The 17,853-nt window shown below is 46.4% G+C and overlaps 1 protein-coding gene and 2 pseudogenes across 1 annotated transcript; 2 read left to right on the top strand and 1 right to left on the bottom strand.

The window, feature by feature from the left end:
* The first annotated feature begins 822 nt into the window (after positions 1–822).
* Esx1 (ESX homeobox 1) lies at positions 823–8,491 on the top strand. Its single transcript, XM_036175668.1, has 7 exons — positions 823–962; positions 2,183–2,331; positions 3,794–3,818; positions 3,919–4,076; positions 4,583–4,982; positions 6,345–6,390; positions 8,132–8,491. The coding sequence occupies exons 1-7, from the start codon at positions 823–825 to the stop codon at positions 8,489–8,491; spliced, it is 1,278 nt and encodes a 425-aa protein (XP_036031561.1).
* Positions 8,492–12,856: 4,365 nt separating this feature from the next.
* Positions 12,857–13,460, bottom strand: LOC118574424 (annotated as a pseudogene).
* A 2,248-nt stretch (positions 13,461–15,708) lies between these two features.
* On the top strand, positions 15,709–17,575 carry LOC118574789 (annotated as a pseudogene).
* Positions 17,576–17,853: the final 278 nt, after the last annotated feature.

Below are 17,853 nucleotides of genomic sequence, written 5' to 3'. Positions count from 1 at the left end.
TAAAATCAAAAATCAGACCGTGAGAGGAAAAGATAGAGAGTTTCAAGAGAAGGAGAGGATAATAAAATGCATGAGACGTGAACACAGAGGTAATTGGAGGAGAGAAGGGAGTGGGCAGTTCTTCCCTTCCACCTTGGGGTCAGCAGATCAAAGTGAAGGGTTGGGGGCGGGGTTATAAAGAAGGGAGTGCGGGTGCAGCCAAAATAAAAAGCACACCTGAAAATTCCAAAATGAAAACCAGGATCTTGTATGCTAATTAAAAGAATAATTTTTAAAGTGGGAGAAGTGTCACCTGGCAATAGTGGCTCCCACCTTTAATCTCAAGTGAGTTCGAGGCCAGCCTCCTCTACAGAGAGAGTTCCCGGACAGCCAGGGCTACACAAAGAAACCCTGTCTTGGGCATTTAAAAAAAAAAAAAGAAGTGGAAGTCTCACGAAGGGCTGGGCAGTTCGGCTCATACCTATAATTTCAGCCCCGAGAGCACCTAGGCGAGTGAGGCAGGAGGATTATGTGAGTTCCTGGACAGGCTGACAGCCTGCATTACAGCGTTAGATCCTTTCCTAACAACAAAAATATTATGGGACAATCTGTAACTCCAGCACTCAGAAGGCTGAAATAGGAGAGGCGTCCTGAGTTGAGGCCTGGCTCTACATTGTGAGTTCCAGGCCAGCACGGGCCAGAGAATGAGATCCTGGTTCAAAAAAAAATTCTTTTTCATATACTACCCTTCTTTTGAGGGGATCCAACATTAGCAAAGACAGAAGGGACCATTGAAATGTAAAGTAGGAAAACAAAGTTCTTTCGATTTCCATATAAACCTGAATGTTAATACACGGAGTCCGCAGGAAAGAAAATGGGCTGGGGAAACGGCTGAGGCCTCAGCAGCCCAGCAAAGTGGCTAATATGTCTTGCCTTGGGCACTGCAAAGGACCATCACCCTCAGGACTAAGCGACTTACTAGTGTAGGCTGTACTGTGTTCTCACGCAGCGTCTACATCACCCTTTGAAGCAGAGGCAGAGGGCAGCGCTTTAAAAGAAAAATCTAGGTTCAGGGAGCTTCCTCTGGGTTAAGTTCCAGTCTGTGGTCGAAATTGAGAATCCCAAGCTGCACAGATGCAAAAACAAAATTACAAAGAAAAAGAGCGCGAAAACGTTTTTTTTCCTTTTTCGTTCTTTCTTCCTTTCTTTTTCTTTTCTTTCTTTCTTTCTTTTTTTTGATAAACTGGCGGCACAGTACATGTAAAGAAATATTTAATGCCCCCAAGAATGTTCATATTACAGGGCCGTTGTTTTCCAGCACTTGACACATTTGAGGAGCAAGGTTAGGACTCCTTACCTTCATAGAAGCTCGCTCCGCAGGCACAAAGGGCCCACCGAGCAAGTTCTGGGTCTTATCTCCAAATGCCCTTCTCCTTCAGCACCACTTCTTTTTCTGGGATCATTTGCCAGCTTTCTCCCTCCACAGGTTTCCTAAGGAGTAAATCTCCAAGGATTTTCTCTGGGAAAGCACCTTGCCCTTTTTTTTTTTTAACTGAACGGCCTGGCGCACACATCAGTCTTCCACAGCGGTGGGTGCTTTAACTATATTGTGAAAGGTTTTGTATAGAAAAGTAAAATTTCCATTTCTGAGGGTGTAACTTGAAGTCAACGCAATCTGATTTTAAAAATATATATAATTTAAGGAATGTGAAGTTAGGAAATTAGACGTTTCTTTTTTCCTCTCTCTCTCTCTCTCTCTCTCTCTCTCTCTCTCTCTTTTAAAGAGGGGATCTCATGAAGCACAAACCTTGAACCCACTATAGGTAGCTGAGGCTGGCCTTGAACTCGGGAATCTCCTGTCTCTGCCTCTCAAATATTGGAATTACAGATATTCACTACCACACCACACCAACTCAGAAGAGTTGTTAATTGGCTTCTTTAGATCCAAGTATCTAAATATCTGAGGAATTTTATAGATAAATTTCATTTGTGTATATAATCTAAAAGTGTAATAAATATATCTGTCATTTTAAAAAGGAAATTTTAGCTAAAAGGTGTATTTTAGGGATTCTGTTCAGTATATGAAAACTGCCAACATCACTCCTTTTGTTCGCTGGGACCATTATTTAGTATAGTAAAGGTTACTTCAACATAAGCACTGAATTATCACAACAATCTCATAAAACGACTACTACTCATCCAGTACACAGGTAGCTTACGGGGACCAGTTCCACGAGAAGGTAATTTACATCCCAGAACCGGTGGCCAGCAGCGGTGCAAAGTGTTCTCACAATACTCTGAGTAGCACAGAAATTTCAACTCGTGAATGTGTTCCTGATGGAGATGACCAAGGTAACCAAAGCCAGCCAGAAACAGACACGGGGTCGGAGGGACACAATGCAGTCAGGGCCTGCCCTCTTAATTTCTCTCCTCGTTTCTGTGCAAACTAAAGCCGTAGCTAAGAAAATCCAGCACTACTGGATCCCGAACCTCGAAGCGATTCAGATAAAGCAATGGGAAGGGACCTAGACCGGAGCAGAGCCTCAGATCCAGGTTTGAAGTCCCCCTACAACACACACACTGCCTAGAACATCCTTATTTACACCTTTGAATTAAGGCATAAGTTATAAAGTGAAGACGTTGTAGTGAAAGAAGGGCTCTCGTTTGTGTTTAAGGGGGGGAAAAGTGAGGTTGTTAATAAAAGTGACTGTAAAAGTAGGATAGATCGTGTGGTGACAAACACCGGGACTACAATTATAAAATATTTTAATATTAAGAATATTAACACACAGTGAAGCACTTGCGCACATCTTTTGGAAAATTATACAGCCCTTTTAAATTTTACCCGCCATTTTCTAGACCGGGGGGATGGAAAAATAGTCCCAGAAAGGGGGGAGGGGGTCGGGAAGGGCGAAGGGAGAGGCAGAGCATTTTCCCGCCTTTAGAGTTACTCTAGAATTCAAATTAGGCGCGCTTTCGGTGTAAGCAAAAACACAGAGCAAGTTTCTGCAAAAGAACCCTGCACTCAGAGCAAGCAATCCAGGAAAAGGCGCCAAACGCCAGGGACCGAAGGAAGGGTCCTGCAAACCTTTGGCGCGTTAAGAATTTGGCAGATTTCTTAATATACTCTGGGGCCGGTTAATTCCTTAAAAAAAGAAAAAAGAAAAAAAAAAGAAAGAAAGAAAAAATACGAAGCTCTGGGAGCATTTGAAGGGGCGCACAGGGTTTTTTGCAAGATGTCTCTAACCTAAGCGCACCAACCAACGCCACCCAGGAATTCGCTGCAAGTTCTTCTGCAGAAGAAACTCGCTATGCTCCGGGAAAGCTTCGTGAACTCTGATTTTAAATCCACCTCAAACAGCCTCCTGCCTAAATATAGGTCCAATTCAGACTCTAGGTGAAAGCAGTACTAAACCAAAAATCCTGGTCGTTAGTCACCGAGTCCTCCAAAGCCAGAAAACTGTCCCATTTTGTTAGGATGCTGGTTCCCAATCCCTGTTTCAATGTCTTTTCCTTGTGGGAAGTAGATGACAAGGCGGCAGTGCGTGCTTCAGAACATTGGGAACGGAGTTAGGAACATGGGGTAAATACTTCGGGTGTTCCGAGCTGATGCGAGCTCGTAGCCACTAAATGGGGATTCACAGCTCTATGCAGCCGAGTCTTGCCGCTAGGGCACCGGGACAGAGTCCAGAAGTCAGTTAACTAGTAGCAAATGGAAGCAGATCTCTGCGCGCAGTGAGCTCAAAGTCTGACCGGCACTAACACCGGCGCCACTAGCGCACCCCCTACAGGTTGAGACTCCTATTTCTTACAGGGGGCGTCGAGCGGAAGCACACCACGTAAAATGTGAGTCCTGCGCACCCGCCACACTATAAAAGGGGCGTGACTGCTAGACCAGAGCCACTCTAGACCGGGAACGGCTGCTGGCACCACCTCTAGCCTGCATCTCCGCAGTGTCTCCGACGCCGGGAAGGAAATGGCAGAAGCTAGCGACTCGACCCACAGCGCTCAAACTGTGGACTATCTCAAGTGCAGCTGCAGCTACTGCACTGAGTTCAACAACTTGGAAGGACCAATGAAGGAGGACATATTACAGGGTCAGTGCCTGGAGGAGAACTTGGGAAGGAAACTTTTTTCCCCCCGCGCGCGCGCGCCAAACTAACGGAGCACCGCAAAGCTCAAGGACCTTCATGGTCGCCATGGCTCCTTTAGAGTAGCCCTCACTCTTCCTGTCCTCGCACCCTGGGCTCCAACGCCCCGGCTTTTCTATTTTGCTTTCTCCCTTCTCCAGATTCACAACTTAGCTTGAGCTCGACGATTTTGGCTGGTGCAGACTTCGGGGAAAATACAGAAATAGATACATCTTACTTACTCAACTTTGGAGCTGGCCAGGAGGGAGACTTGGGTAGATACCACTGCGAACTCCTAGAGGGAACTTAGTTCGGGCTTAGCTGACGCAGGGGAGGTGTCGCGGCAGGGAAGGGAGGCGCGCAACAGGTGCAGTCACCGCCACCCCTCTAGAGGGAGTCCCTCACCTTCCCCTTCCCGCGCGCAGTTTGAAGGCCAACGCGCTGGTCTTTTTTGTGCTTTTCCCCTTCCCCAGACACTCAGATCACCTTGGCCTCAACATTTCTGGAAGGAACAAACAACCAGGAAAACGCGGGATTCGAACCCGCTAATGAAGGAGCAACTGCCCTAGTTGCTGATGCACCGCGAGCCTGGGAGGGGGTCGAAAACCCTGAGCTTGGAGGCAGCTTTCCGAAGCCCAACATTCAGCAGGAGAAGGAGGCTGTTGCCCCCATGCTGCAACCCCCGCCTCAGGCCCCTCTGGCTCCCCAGGAACAGGGCCCTCTGGCTCCCCAGGGGCAGCCAGGGTTCCAGCCTCCCGTGCAGCCCCCGCCTCAACCGAAGCCCCGCCGCTACCGTATCTCCTTCACTCAGCTTCAACTGCGGGAGCTGGAGGCTTATTTCCAGCGCGTCCAGTACCCGGACCTGTTTGCTCGGTGAGCGGGTTTCTTTCTTTCTTTTTTTTTTTTTTTTCTGCCGTGGCACCTAGTTCGCTGGCGGGCTCGGGGCTTTGCTGGGTTGTAGCTCTCCAGAGGCGGGAGCCAGCTAGGGGACGACAAGGTCCTGGGATCCATCTTAGAGCGCACACGCCAGAATAGGCGGCAGGCTGGGGGGGGGGGACGACCGGGGGGGGGGCGGTGCGCCTCGGGGGGGGGACGACGGGGTGCGGGGGAGGCGGGAGAACTGGGGGGGGGGGAGGGAGGGCGAGGGCGGAGAGAAAGGCGGGGCAGGGGGGGGGGCGGGGAGGATGGGGAAGGACTGGAGGAGCTCGTGGTGGAGACTGAACCCGCTTTACTTAAAATGTTGGTTGGGGGCAGGGAGAACACGTTGAGCCAGGAGCTCGAGGTGGAGATGGAACCCGCCTTACTTAAAATGTAGGTGGTGGGTTCAGCATAAGTTTTTCCTTTCTTTTTCTTTTCTTTCTTTCTTTCTTTCTTTCTTTCTTTTTGCAGTTTGGCATTTTTTAAATATTATAGTAAAAAATTACTTTCCGCTAATTTAGTGAATTTTAAAACCCTTTGATTTTTGCGCGCTAGATGAGCACCACACTGGATGCCAGTAAGGCGCAGCTACAGCTGGCGCTCCTCTCCCACCTTGCCCCGCAAAGTGCTGAAATGTCCGAAGTTTTTGACGCGCTGCGGTCCTGACGCTGTTGGGGGGAAGAGCCTACTCATTCTAACCGGGGTGAAATGAGGGACTGGCTGGTGTACAAATGAAGTCAAAGCCCCTCTCTGACTTCGAGGCAGCACTCAGCCTTCAGATTGGGAACAGAAAAGAATAATTTCCATTGGTCACACTTGGGCCTAAGTAGTTTTGTGGTTCCTTCTTTAAGAGTTTACCTAGCCCTCTTAGATTAAACAGAAATATTCAGGTCCAAAGCACCTCTGGGGTTGTGAATTTAGCTCAGTGTTAAGAGTTCTTGCCCAGGAAGCTCGAAGTCCTGAGTTGAGTCCCAAGCAGCAAGACCCTGGTAGGGGGTGTAAAAGCAGCACTTGAGTAACTTGGCATTTTGTTTTTTGTACAGAAGAACCTCTCAAGAAAAAGATTATTCGCGAGGATTATTCGCTGCTGTTTCACAAACAGAAAGTCGTATTTAGTTAACGAACTACCAGATATTCCTCCCTTTTTTAAATTTTAAATTAAAGACACAACTTGTGAATAGGAAGCCACCCCCTAAATCAAGTCTGTGTGTATTATAGAAAACTGCTCTGGGAGGTGGAGTTAGATTTAATGTACATCCATATCTTTCTTTTTAGCCATGACTCCAATACTAACCATTACTTATTTTCTTCCATCAGAATTAACCTTGCCCAACGCCTGGGTTTGCCTGAATCCAGAGTGCAGGTTAGTAAATTTTTGAAAAACAATTAAGTAAGATGGGTATTCTAAAACACATTTTAGGTTATGTTTTGTCCTGGTCATTCTCAAGTTGGTGTTTTTCTGTTGTCTTTTCTGGTTTTGGCAACAGTTCTATATTTTGACTGTGTGTGTGTGTGTGTGTGTGTGTGTGTCTGTGTGTGTGTGTCTGTGTGTGTGTGTATGTGTGTGTGTATGTGTGTGTGTGTGTCTGTCTGTGTGTGTCTGTGTGTGTGTGTGTCTGTGTGTGTGTGTGTCTGTGTGTGTGTGTGTGTGTGTGTGTGTGTGTGTGTGTATGTGAGGGTTGAAGAGGAATGAACGCTGGACCTCCCAAACGCTGCATAGCTCTGGCTAGCAAGCTACATCCATGGCATTTTCCTAGCATAGGTAAGGTTCAGGGCTCCTCCCCAGCCCTGCAAACAAACAAAACCAGAATTAACAATTTTATATTGTTTCACCAACCTTTGAAGGATAGAAAAATTATAAATATGTAGTCTGAGATAGGTATCTTTGCAGATTCCATTCAACTTCAACTTTATGAAACTACAAATAAAGTTCAAGTAACTTTTCTATTCAGAAATTTCTTTTTTCACGTTTAAAGAGCAAATTTTATTTTTTTAAGTGGACAGAAAAACTATTAGTCCAAATAATGTGCCTGTTTTATTTTATTGTGATGATCATTATATTTAATGGTAACCTAATTGATCACACGGTAAGGGTTCCAGACATGATATTGAAGTAAGCATCTGGTTATTTGGATTCCAAAGGGCAAAGACAATTTTTTATATCTAAGATTTTGTTTTATTTTTTGGTGGTATTTTTTTTATATATAAGTTTTCTGTAATCTGCTCTCAGGCTTCTTATCTGTGTTAATGTGAAATACTTTTTCCATTTATTCAGGTGTTTATAAATTTTCTGTTTCATGAAATATAAAAGGTAATACAAAATAAAAATAGATAGGGTTGTGGGGAAAATGTTAAAGACATAATTGCATCAAATAAGTGTTTAGTAGAAAACCTGGATAGGCTCCTTTTGTTATAGAGTGGGTATGTGGCGGAAATAGCTGCATATCTGTTTGGGGGACATAATAGAAAACTGCCCCCAACAAAGCTGGCCACTGAATTAGGACATCTAGATCAGGTTGAGAGGACAACAAAGCAGATTCCAGGGAAAAGAAAAACTTAAGTTTTTCTGAGACACACACACACACACACACACACACACACACGCTTGCGCAAACATACCAGCTTTTTAAGTTTTCCCAGTGTCTCAAATTTCTGAAGATGTACCAGAAAACCAAAAATAAGGAAAGAAAATGTTCTTAACTGTGTGGAACCGCCACCCCTTGAATTTCCTTCTGCAAGGAAACTTAAAATCTTGTAAACACTTTTTTTTTTTTTTTTAGGAGCTTTCCATCACCATGGGGTGACAGTATTTCTAGTACAAAGGGGAAGGGAATGGTTGAGTGACTAATTCAACACTTCTTTACCTTGTTTACCAGATGATAGCATTACCAGCAAGGAACCCCCCCTCCCTGTACAGTTTATAAGCTACACTTCCATCTAAGGCCCAGAAAATAGTTCAAGAATATTAAAGGGGGAGAAACCCAGCAATATTTCGAACTATACACCAGGCTTAGTTTGCTAGTTCTAATTTCAGTGGCAGGTAGGGTTTTTTTCCTATTATGACATTACTTGTCCTAAACAAATCTTTTTCCCTCTGATTGAAGGTTTGGTTTCAGAACAGAAGGGCCAAGTGGAGACAACTTCAGCGGACACATATATACAGAAACATGATTCCAGTTGCCATGAGTCCCCCTGTGGGCTTATACATTGATGATCATTATGGTCCCATCCCTGTTGTGGAGGTTATTTGGAAATATCACCCTGTGCTGCCACAGCCCATGGATCCTCTTATGCTGCCTCTTCCACCCATGCACCCTCCACCATTCAGGGCTCCTTTACCACCTAGGCCATTCCACCCACCTCCATTTCCCTGGCCACATGTGCCACCTAATGTTCAAATGCCCAATGCAGCTATGGGATATGACCCTGCCCGCAATGGCCAGTTTGTAGGTCGTACACACTGAAGTCTACATCAGTTTTTCCAAACTGCTTTCCAATGAGATTTATATTGTTTACACACATTGTTAACCGTAATTCATCAAGCACTTATTAAATGAAATAGCGTACAAACTTAGTGCCTTATTTTCTGTAAAGTTGTAAGTTTGTGTTCAATAAAGTTTGGTTTAGCAGCATATTGGCTTTGAGAGTTATATCAGGTTAAGGGTATGGGTGTAAATTGCTAAGGGAATGAAATTTAAGCCGAATATTGAAGAGCCTCTTTTTATAAGATGGTATCCCTAGGTTACTATTTCAATAGGACATGTTCATCATGAAATTTTCCAAGTGCCCAAAGCAAGTATATATGGAGTAACACATTGTCTCTCAGAACATCTCACCCTCTCCATTTACATTACTATTTTGCCCAGGTGAGAGCACATGCATGTGCCAGATGGTTTGGAAGTGTTTCTGAAAAGAAAGCAGTCATTTCTAAGTAGGGTGGTGTTGTGGTTGATCAAAGAAACTCAAGACAAACCCAGGACTCCGGAAACATTCTAGAAAGTTCCTCACCACTCTTTGCGGGGAGGGGTAGCAGCTAGTCATGACCAGTGTCCTAATTTTGTAAATTAATGCTTTCTAACTGTGGAGAGGGTGGCAACTAGAGTCATTCTGGCTCTATAGCTCTGTCATTTTAGAGAAATTCTAGCTCTTCAAGACTGGAAAGAGAGGCAGAGGGAAAAAACTGGCTCACCAGGTTTGTCCTCAGACCACACATGCACTGTGGCACTAAGTGCACATCACACATACATAAATAAAAATTTTAAATGTCATAAAAAAGACCATAGGCTGGGAGTGGTGGCTCATATCTTCAATTCCAGCCACTTCGAAAGCAGAATCAGGCAGTTCTCTGATTTCCAGGCCAGCCTAGTCTATACAGTGAGTACCAGGCCAGACAGAGAAACATACACAGACCCCCTTTTTTTAAAATAAAATAAATTTAAGAACCATAAGGTGATATTGCTCACTTTCCTTACTCATAGGCAGGAGAACTGGTTGCTATAGACTTCCCAGCTAAAAAGCAGAAATTTCACCATATATGTGTGTGTGTGTGTGTGTGTGTGTTTTTGAGACAGGGTTTCATTGTGTAGTTTTGGTGCCTGTCCTGGATCTCACTCGGTAGACCAGGCTGGCCTCAAACTCACAGAGAACCACCTGCCTCTGCTTCCAGAGTGCTGGGATTAAAGGCGTGCACCACCACTGCCCAGCACATGTGTGTGTGTGTGTGTGTGTGTGTGTGTGTGTACATATGTGGTGCACAGACATACATACATGCAGACAAAACATCCACACACATAAAAAGAAATAAAAACTTAAATTCTCATAATTTATACACTCATAAACTCTCATATCCAGTCTGACACACACAAACATTGAAGTTATTTCTTCTCTTTGGTAGCTTGGAAAGTAAAAATGTGAATACTCTTTCATATAATGTATGAGGGCTTCGAGAGACATGTACACTATTTTTAAAAATCATACAGATTTCAGCAAATTAGTGCTCTCTTCAGTCTAGGTTTTAAATGTTTATTATTATTATTATTATTATTATTATTATTATTATTATTAGTGTGTGTGTGTGTGTGTGTGTGTGTGTGCGCGCGTGCGCGCACGCGCTACAGCACATACACGGAAGTTAAAGGATAACTTGCAGGACTCAGGTTATCAGATTTGGCATCAAGTACCTTTATCTGCTGAGCCATCTCACTGGCCTCAAACAAGGTTGCTTTTTTTTTTTTTTTTTTTTTTTTTCAAGACAGTGTTTTTCTGTGTAACAGACCTGGCTGTGCTGGAACTTGCTCTGTAGACCAGGCTGGCCTCGAACTCACAGAGATCTGCCTGCTTCTGCCTCCCAAGTGCTGGCATTTAAGCCCGTCTTTCACAGTAGGTTTTAACAGGGAGATGTTGTGCCAGGCATGGTGGCACAGTGCTGTAATCCCAGCATCCAGTAAACAGAGGCAGGTGTGTACAGATTTGAGACCAGTCTGTTCTACATAGTGAGTTCTAAGGCTTGGGGAAAAGTATCCTAAAATAACCTCATATAAAACCTTCCTCTTAAAAAGTACAGAGACACCTAGCCAAACTAGTGGTAACCCATGAGCCTCCAATAGCTGAGGAGCCCCCATGGAACTGGACTAGACCCTCTGGATAAATGAGACAGTTGATTAGCTTGAACTGTTTAGGGGGCCCCCAGGCAGTGGGACTGGGATCTGTCCCTAGTGCATGAGCTGGCTTTTTGGAACCTAGTGCCTATTCTGAGACACATAGTGCTGCCTTGGTGCAGGGAGGAGGGGCATGGACCTGCCTCAGCAGAATGTACCAGGCGCTGCTGATTCCCCAAGGGAGATCTTGCCTTGGAGGAGGTGGGAATGGGGGGCTGGGTTGAGAGGAAAGTCTGGGGAGTGGGAAGAGGGAGGACAGGGGAATCTGTGGTTGATATGTAAAATGAATAGAAAAACCTCTTAATAAAAATGAGAGAAAAAAAACCTTCCTCTTAAAGTGCATTTCAAATTTCCACAAGGCAGAGATCAGAAATATATCATCCTAATTTAAGGAAATCAATTTTTCATTGTTTAGAAACTAACCATCTTATATTTATCACTAACAAGTGATTTGCAGGTATTAGTTGGGACTGAAAAGTTACAAACACGACGTCAGGAGACTTGGTAATTATATTGTCGTCTTATAATTCTGAACGTGCTCTTGTCCTCTAAAATTGTTTTACATTGAAGAACACAGGCTGGGAAACTCTCAACAACAGTAATTGTCATCTTCAAATTATTCAAACAGAAGGCAGGAAGTATTTGACTAGGAATAACAAGCTTTTACTTATTAAATTTAGATGTATATAACCTGGAAATTTTTCCAAACCGAAATAATCAAAACTTTTGAGATCCTAATCTGAAAGTGATTGAGAATCAAAAAAATTTTTTTTTTCTAGAGCTGAGGCCTGAACCCAGGACCTATAGTGCTTGCTTGGCGAGCGCTCTACCACTGAGCTAATCCCCCAGCCCCGGGAGTCAAAAGTTTAAGCCATCCTTTGAACTGCAAGTACTTAGGAAAGAGGACAAAGAAGGAAGAACCAAGAAATAATTAATTACCTAAGAACAAAAGATTTAGGGGCCGGCAGGATAGCTCACCAGGTAAACAAACATACTTATTAACAAGCCTGACAACCTGAGTTAAATCCCCAGGAGCTGCATGGGGAAGGAATTCCTGTAAGTTGTTCTCTGATGTCCATATATAAGATATGGCGCGCGCGCACACGCGCGTGCACACACACACACACACACACACACACGCAGGCTCGTGAGCACACACACACACACACGCAGGCTCGTGAGCACACACACACACACACACACACACACACGCAGGCTCGTGAGCACACACACACACACACACACGCAGGCTCGTGAGCACACACACACACACACACACGCAGGCTCGTGAGCACACACACACACACACATACACACGCAGGCTCGTGAGCACACACACACACACACAGGCTCGTGAGCACACACACACACACACACATACACACGAGGGGGGGCGCCTGTGCGTGCACACAAACATGCTAAATAAATAAATCATAAATAAATGTTAAAAAAGAATAAAAGTGAAGTACTTCCCTTGAAACAGACGGGAAGATTATTATTTAAACAAGGAAGAAAATTACTATAAATATATACAAAACAGAGGAGCAGACCTTGTTTTGAATTGTTTTCAAAGAACAAACATTTGACTTGTGCAGCATTGTACCTAATATTGGGAATGCTGTAGGCACAAGCAGACCTGTTGGGGATTTTTTTTCCTTTCAGGAGCATGTTTATTGTGTTTGAGATGATACATCAGTGGTTTCTGAGCAACAACAGGTAAAAGGAAATACTCTCATCACAAACTGACAAAGGTAAAACGTTTTCACGACAGCATGAACCACATACTCAGAAATAGATCTGGGCTTAATACAAATGACATAATTCCTAGTCATCTACAGCTACTTTTATAACTTCATACAGATAATCAATTAGGTTTAAATGTACTAAAATATTTGGTAGACTTCAGGACCAGTATCCTTAGTACATCACAAAATACATTTTGATATCCCGGAGATGCAAGACTTGCAAGTAGGCATTTTAAATGTAATTAATCTACAGCTACGAAGTTCTGCTCTTGATAACTTTTACCTTTTGGGGGAGTCTTCCCAGTCTCCAAAGGATAAAGGAAGAGTAGAAACAAATACACAGATGTCCATATTTAAAGGGTATAAAGATCCACAGCACCACGGGAAGAGGCCTTCTGCTTCTTCACACTGCATACAAACATGACAATTATGTTGTATATCTCTTGGCCCACTGTCTGTCTGGCTATCCTATCGTGTTCTGCTCTATTGGTCAAATACTGAGTGGCTATGCTTCCAAACAGAGGATCCGCAGGGTTGCAGTCTGTCAAATGGGAACAAATAGAGAGCAAAACCTTTGAAATAGTCAAAGCAGGACTCCAGTTGTCTTTAGAATATCCAGGCAGATGATTCCCTGTTGATGTTGCAGTGCTAGATTCTGGTGCGGAAGGTAACCTTCGGTGGCTTAAATGTATAATCTGAAGAAAACGTGATATCCAGGGGAAAAAAAATCACCTTCATATAAAGAACCTGGTGGACCTCCATTCATAAATGTTATCTACTTTAGGCCAAGGACTGCAGTTGGGAGGAGGATCAAGGGTGATTTCAGCTAGCTCCTTCTGAATTCTTTTAGCACTAGTGGATAACTTAGCAGTCGTTTTGCTAGAATATTTGGTGGTTTTTTGGTTTTTTTTTTCCCCCCTGCTGGGTGGCAGAAGGTTTTCTTTCTTCCTGTTCCTCAAGCTCTGGAGCTGCAGGGTCTCGCTGGTCCGCATCTGAACTGCCACTGCAGACCTTTGCCTATCACTGGACATCCTGGTGAAGTTATCTCTGGGAAAACTTCTTGGATGGGACGCCTGCCGGGCCCGCACGTGTGCTGCATCGCTGAGGGGGAGGGAGAGGGCAGAGGAGCCTTTGTTGAGGAAATGGAGGCAGCTGGGGGGCGGGGAGGGGAGGACGGGGGCGGGGGGGGGGGGGAAGCCACCTCTGCCGAGGCTCTGGCCCAGGAGTGTGGAACAAGGAAGTCGCAGCCGGCCTTGCAATGCGGCTCCGCGGCGAGAGTGTGGAGCCGCCCCGTGCTCAGGAGCCCCAGCAGAGCGAGGAGCACTCAGCCTGCCGAGCTCCGAGCTCCGCAGGAACCGGGAGCCTCCCCACCCACAACCCGCGCGCTCGAGATTAGCAGAGCTAGCACTCAGCCTGCCGAGCTCCGCAGGAACCGGGAGCCTCCCCACCCACAACCCGCGCGCACGCGATCAGCCACCCGCTGCCCGGCAGGCTCGACTGGGCTCGGATCGGCTCCTCCCGCCTGTTGGGGATTTTTATCCAGTCTTTTAGGCCTAGTTTGATTATTTTCACAGTTGTTGAAGACCTTAAAGTACAGTGCCCAGATAAAGCCCTTAACTGTGCTTCCTGATTGATAATTCAAGTTGGTCTCATTTTAATTGTTATAGCCCAGGGCCTTCTGTTGATAGAAGAGAAAAAGTTGGTACTAACTGGCCCATACAGCTTGGCCAGCAAGGGAATGAATGAGCCCTTAGTTCAGTATCTTTCCTAGCAAATGCGTTTGTGGTTTCTTTTGAGGTACCTTCACACAACATTACCTCAATTTCCCAAATGAGACAGATAGATGTTCCCCAGTCTCTTAGGGAAAGGTTGAGAATAGGATTCCAGCCCTAATTTTTTTAGGCCACTCTTCCAATAATTGCATTTTTTTTCCTGCTGGGAGACATCTGATTTAAAGAAAGGATAAGGGAGGGCGCTTTCAGTCACTCTGTACTCTCCCTTCATCTTACACAGAAGACAGCAGGGGGCTGGGACAGTGCAATGACCTGTCTAACCAGAAAAAGCCAGCCTCTGTGTGATCATGTGCTCCCCTGGGGCCAAAGAGGTACAGCTCCTCGGTACTTATCCAGTCCATCTGCCCAGAATGCTGTCTTTAAAAAGAGACTGGAATCTCCTCCTCAAGCTTAGGCACCAGGCCACTTCACCTCTAGGAAAAGTAAGCAATTTCTCTGGAGGACATGCAGTATCCCGGTGTCCATTCACCAGCTCTGAACAACAGCGGCTTGAGAGAGTGTACCCCTCTCACAAAGGGCCCTCACTTCCCCTAGTCCCCTTGGAAAGCTGTGTCTGCCGGCTGGCACCACAACACATAAGCAGCAGCCAGCCCTGGGCTTATGTTGAATTAACTTTTTTTTTCTTTTTTTTTTTTTTAAAGAAGGCAAGAGTTTGGGAACTGTCATTATACAATTAGTATTCACTTTGAAATGTGGTTATTTATGCTTTGCCTTGATCAATGTCAGGCTTCTCAGATGTCAGTGTGGTGGTGTGGAGCCAGGACTTAAAGTAAAATTCGTCAAACTATAATTTCAACGTCACCCCAATGGTCTGTACGGCTCCCCATGCAAAGCATAGATTTTAAGGAGAGTGGATTCCCAACATTTACGCGCAAATATTTTTAGACTCCAGGAATGCAAAAAGGTTTCTGAAAGCACAAGTGATTGACGAAGGGGCATACAACATGGGGTAGCATCAATGACACACCTGGACCCTTCAGAAACAGCCACCACAGAAAGCCAGGGCTTCTGAGGAATGTAGTGCTCAAACCTAATTTTCCATTTCAGGTCTAAGAATCTTGGATCTTGGTTTAGATAAAACAGAAACTACTAAAATGAAAAGAGTCTATCCAGTTATCCTTGTACAAGAGTTACAATTAAATAGAGCAGAAGAGATTTTGACAGCCAGAGTAGAAAATCGGATTCTAGTGATCCACCAGAGAATGAAATGCTTGTTTTTGGCTGCGTTTAGGGAGCTCTGTGGTGAGTGGACATTGTCACATGGTTGCTGTCTCTTGGAGGTAGACAGTGCAGGCCTGGGAGGTAGTTCTGGCTATCTGGACTTAACAAAAGAAAAGAAAAATGGGCGCGGCCTCGGAAGGCCCGCAGCTGAACCGCATGGTCCCTTTAACCCACCTGCTGGCGCCCCTGTGTCCACCCCCTCCCGGGCCGGCGCCAGGCAGGCGGCCTGCGACCTCGCCCTGCGGCCTCGCTGCCGGCCCCGGACATGGTAGCCAGGGTGGGAGACTAAGTCTACTTTGAGAATTCCTCCAGCAACCGGGACCTGATCCGCAGGCTAGAAGAGCTCAATAAGACAGCAAACTCGGGAATGTGGAGGCCAAAGTAGTGTGTTTCTACAGAAGGCAGGACATTTCCAGCAGTCTCATCTCCCTGGCTGATAAGCATGCAACCCTGTCAGTCTGCTATACAGCCGGACGGGGGTGGGGGGGTGGAAGGGGGCTGACAGGAGAAGGGGAAGTGGAGGAAGAGGTAGAGAACCCAGAGATGGTGGACCTGCCTGAGAAACTTAAGCATCAGTTGCAGCATCGGGAACTATTCCTCTTTCTGCAGGGGCAAAGGCAGTGTTACCCTGCTCACTAAGACTGAGTCACTCAAATCCTACCTGGAGAGTGAGGATTTCTTCTTCTATTCTCTAGTCTACGACCCACAGCACAAGACCCTCCTGGCAGAAAAAGGGGAAATCCAAGTAGGAAACCCGTACCAGGCTGACATCACTGACTTGCTGAAAGAAGGTGAGGAGGATGGCTGTGATCAGTCGAAACTGGAGACCAAGGTGTAGGAAGCCCATAATCCGCTTGTGGATAAGCAGATTGACCAGTTCCCTGTAGTGGCCCGCTCCGTGGGCACCTTTGCACGGGCCCTGGATTGCAGCAGCTCCGCGCAGCAGCCTAGCCTGCACATGAGTGCCGTAGCAGCTTCCTGAGACATCACCCTGTTCCATGCCATGGACACGCTGCACAAGAACATCTATGACATCTCCAAGGCTATCTCAGCCCCACCCTGGTGCCTCAGGGTGGGCTGGTGCTCTGCAGGGATGATGGAGGAGGAGTGGTCAGCATCAGAAGCCAACCTTTTTGAGGAAGCGCTGGAAAAATATGGGAGATATTTCACAGACATTCAACAAGATTTTCTCCCATGGAAATCGCTCACCAGCGTCATTGAATATTACATATGGAAGACCACCAACAGATATGTCCAGCGGTGTCACCTCTGGGCATCTTGTTGGACATATTGGAAGAAATACGGTGGCTTGAAAATGCCAACCCGATTAGATGGAGAGAGGCCGGGACCAAACAGTAATAACATGAGTCCCCATGGCATCCCAGCCCGGAGCAGTGGGATGTTTGCCATGAAGACAAGGCAGGCCTTCTACCCGCATACTACTAAGTTGACACGCATTGCCCAGCGCTTGTGCCGTGAGATGCTACGCCCGTGGCATGCCGCAAGCCACCTCTACATGCCCATCAACGGCGCAGCAATCAAGGCGGAAGGCACAGCACCGCTGCCTGAAGCTTCCCAGAGCCCACTGGCGCTGAAACAGGTAGGGCGGAAGCCCCTGGAGGCTGTGCTCCGGTACCTTGAGACCCATACCTCCCTAAGCCTGACCCTGTTAAGAGTTCATCCAGTGTGCTCAGCACTCTGACCCCTGCCAAGTCAGCCCCTGTTATCAACAATGGCTCCCCCACCATCTTGGGCTAGAGGAGCTATGAGCAGCACAATGGGGTGGATGGCAACAGGAAGAAGCACCTCTTGATGCCCAGTAGGGGTCTAGCAAACCGTGGACAGACCAGGCACAAGGGACCAAGTCAGGAATCTCCTGCTCAATGGGAAGTCTTACCCCACCAAAGTGCGCCTAATCCTTGGTGGCTCCCTGCCTCCCGTCAAGCGTCTGCAAATGAACTGGATTGAAGCCACAGACGACGTGATGTGTGGCCACTGAGGAGACCAGGAAAATCCACAAGCTGCTCTCGTCCTCAGAAACCAAGCGTGCTGCCCGCCGGCCCTACAAGCCCATTGCCCTGAGCCAGAGTCAGGCCTTGCCGCTGCGGCCACACCTACCTGCACTAGACTAGGCGACCACCCACAATGTGGCCTACCGGGGTCCCTCCATCAGCCCCAGGGTATCCAGTGAGGCCTGTAGAGGTCAAGTGGCCTCCCTCCCCCACCAGACTGCTGCCCACCCCACCCTCTGTTTCCATAGCGCCCCAAGTCCTGCCCTCACATGCAGAGACACTGCTCCTCTGGTAGACGTGAGGGGGGGGAGGGGGGAAGAAGTGTGGTCGAACTTATTCCAAGACATCGAGGAGTCTTTTTTGGCTTTGTGTTTACTTTCTGGCTGGAGCAGAGATGA

This window comes from Onychomys torridus, chromosome X (assembly GCF_903995425.1).
Source record: "Onychomys torridus chromosome X, mOncTor1.1, whole genome shotgun sequence".
In the NCBI taxonomy this organism is placed as follows: domain Eukaryota; kingdom Metazoa; phylum Chordata; class Mammalia; order Rodentia; family Cricetidae; genus Onychomys; species Onychomys torridus.
The sequence above is the reverse complement of the archived record's forward strand: the minus strand, read 5'-3'. Positions and strand labels throughout refer to the sequence as shown.

What these genes read in the sequence shown, in the direction of transcription:
- Esx1 (XM_036175668.1), top strand. Translation starts at nt 823, where the DNA reads ATGTTAATACACGGAGTCCGCAGGAAAGAAAATGGGCTGGGGAAACGG. An exon ending in GTCGAGCGGAAGCACACCAC is followed by an intron (nt 3,819 to 3,918) that starts GTAAAATGTGAG and finishes CACCACCTCTAG; the next exon opens with CCTGCATCTCCGCAGTGTCT. An exon ending in GAAGGAGGACATATTACAGG is followed by an intron (nt 4,077 to 4,582) that starts GTCAGTGCCTGG and finishes CCCCTTCCCCAG; the next exon opens with ACACTCAGATCACCTTGGCC.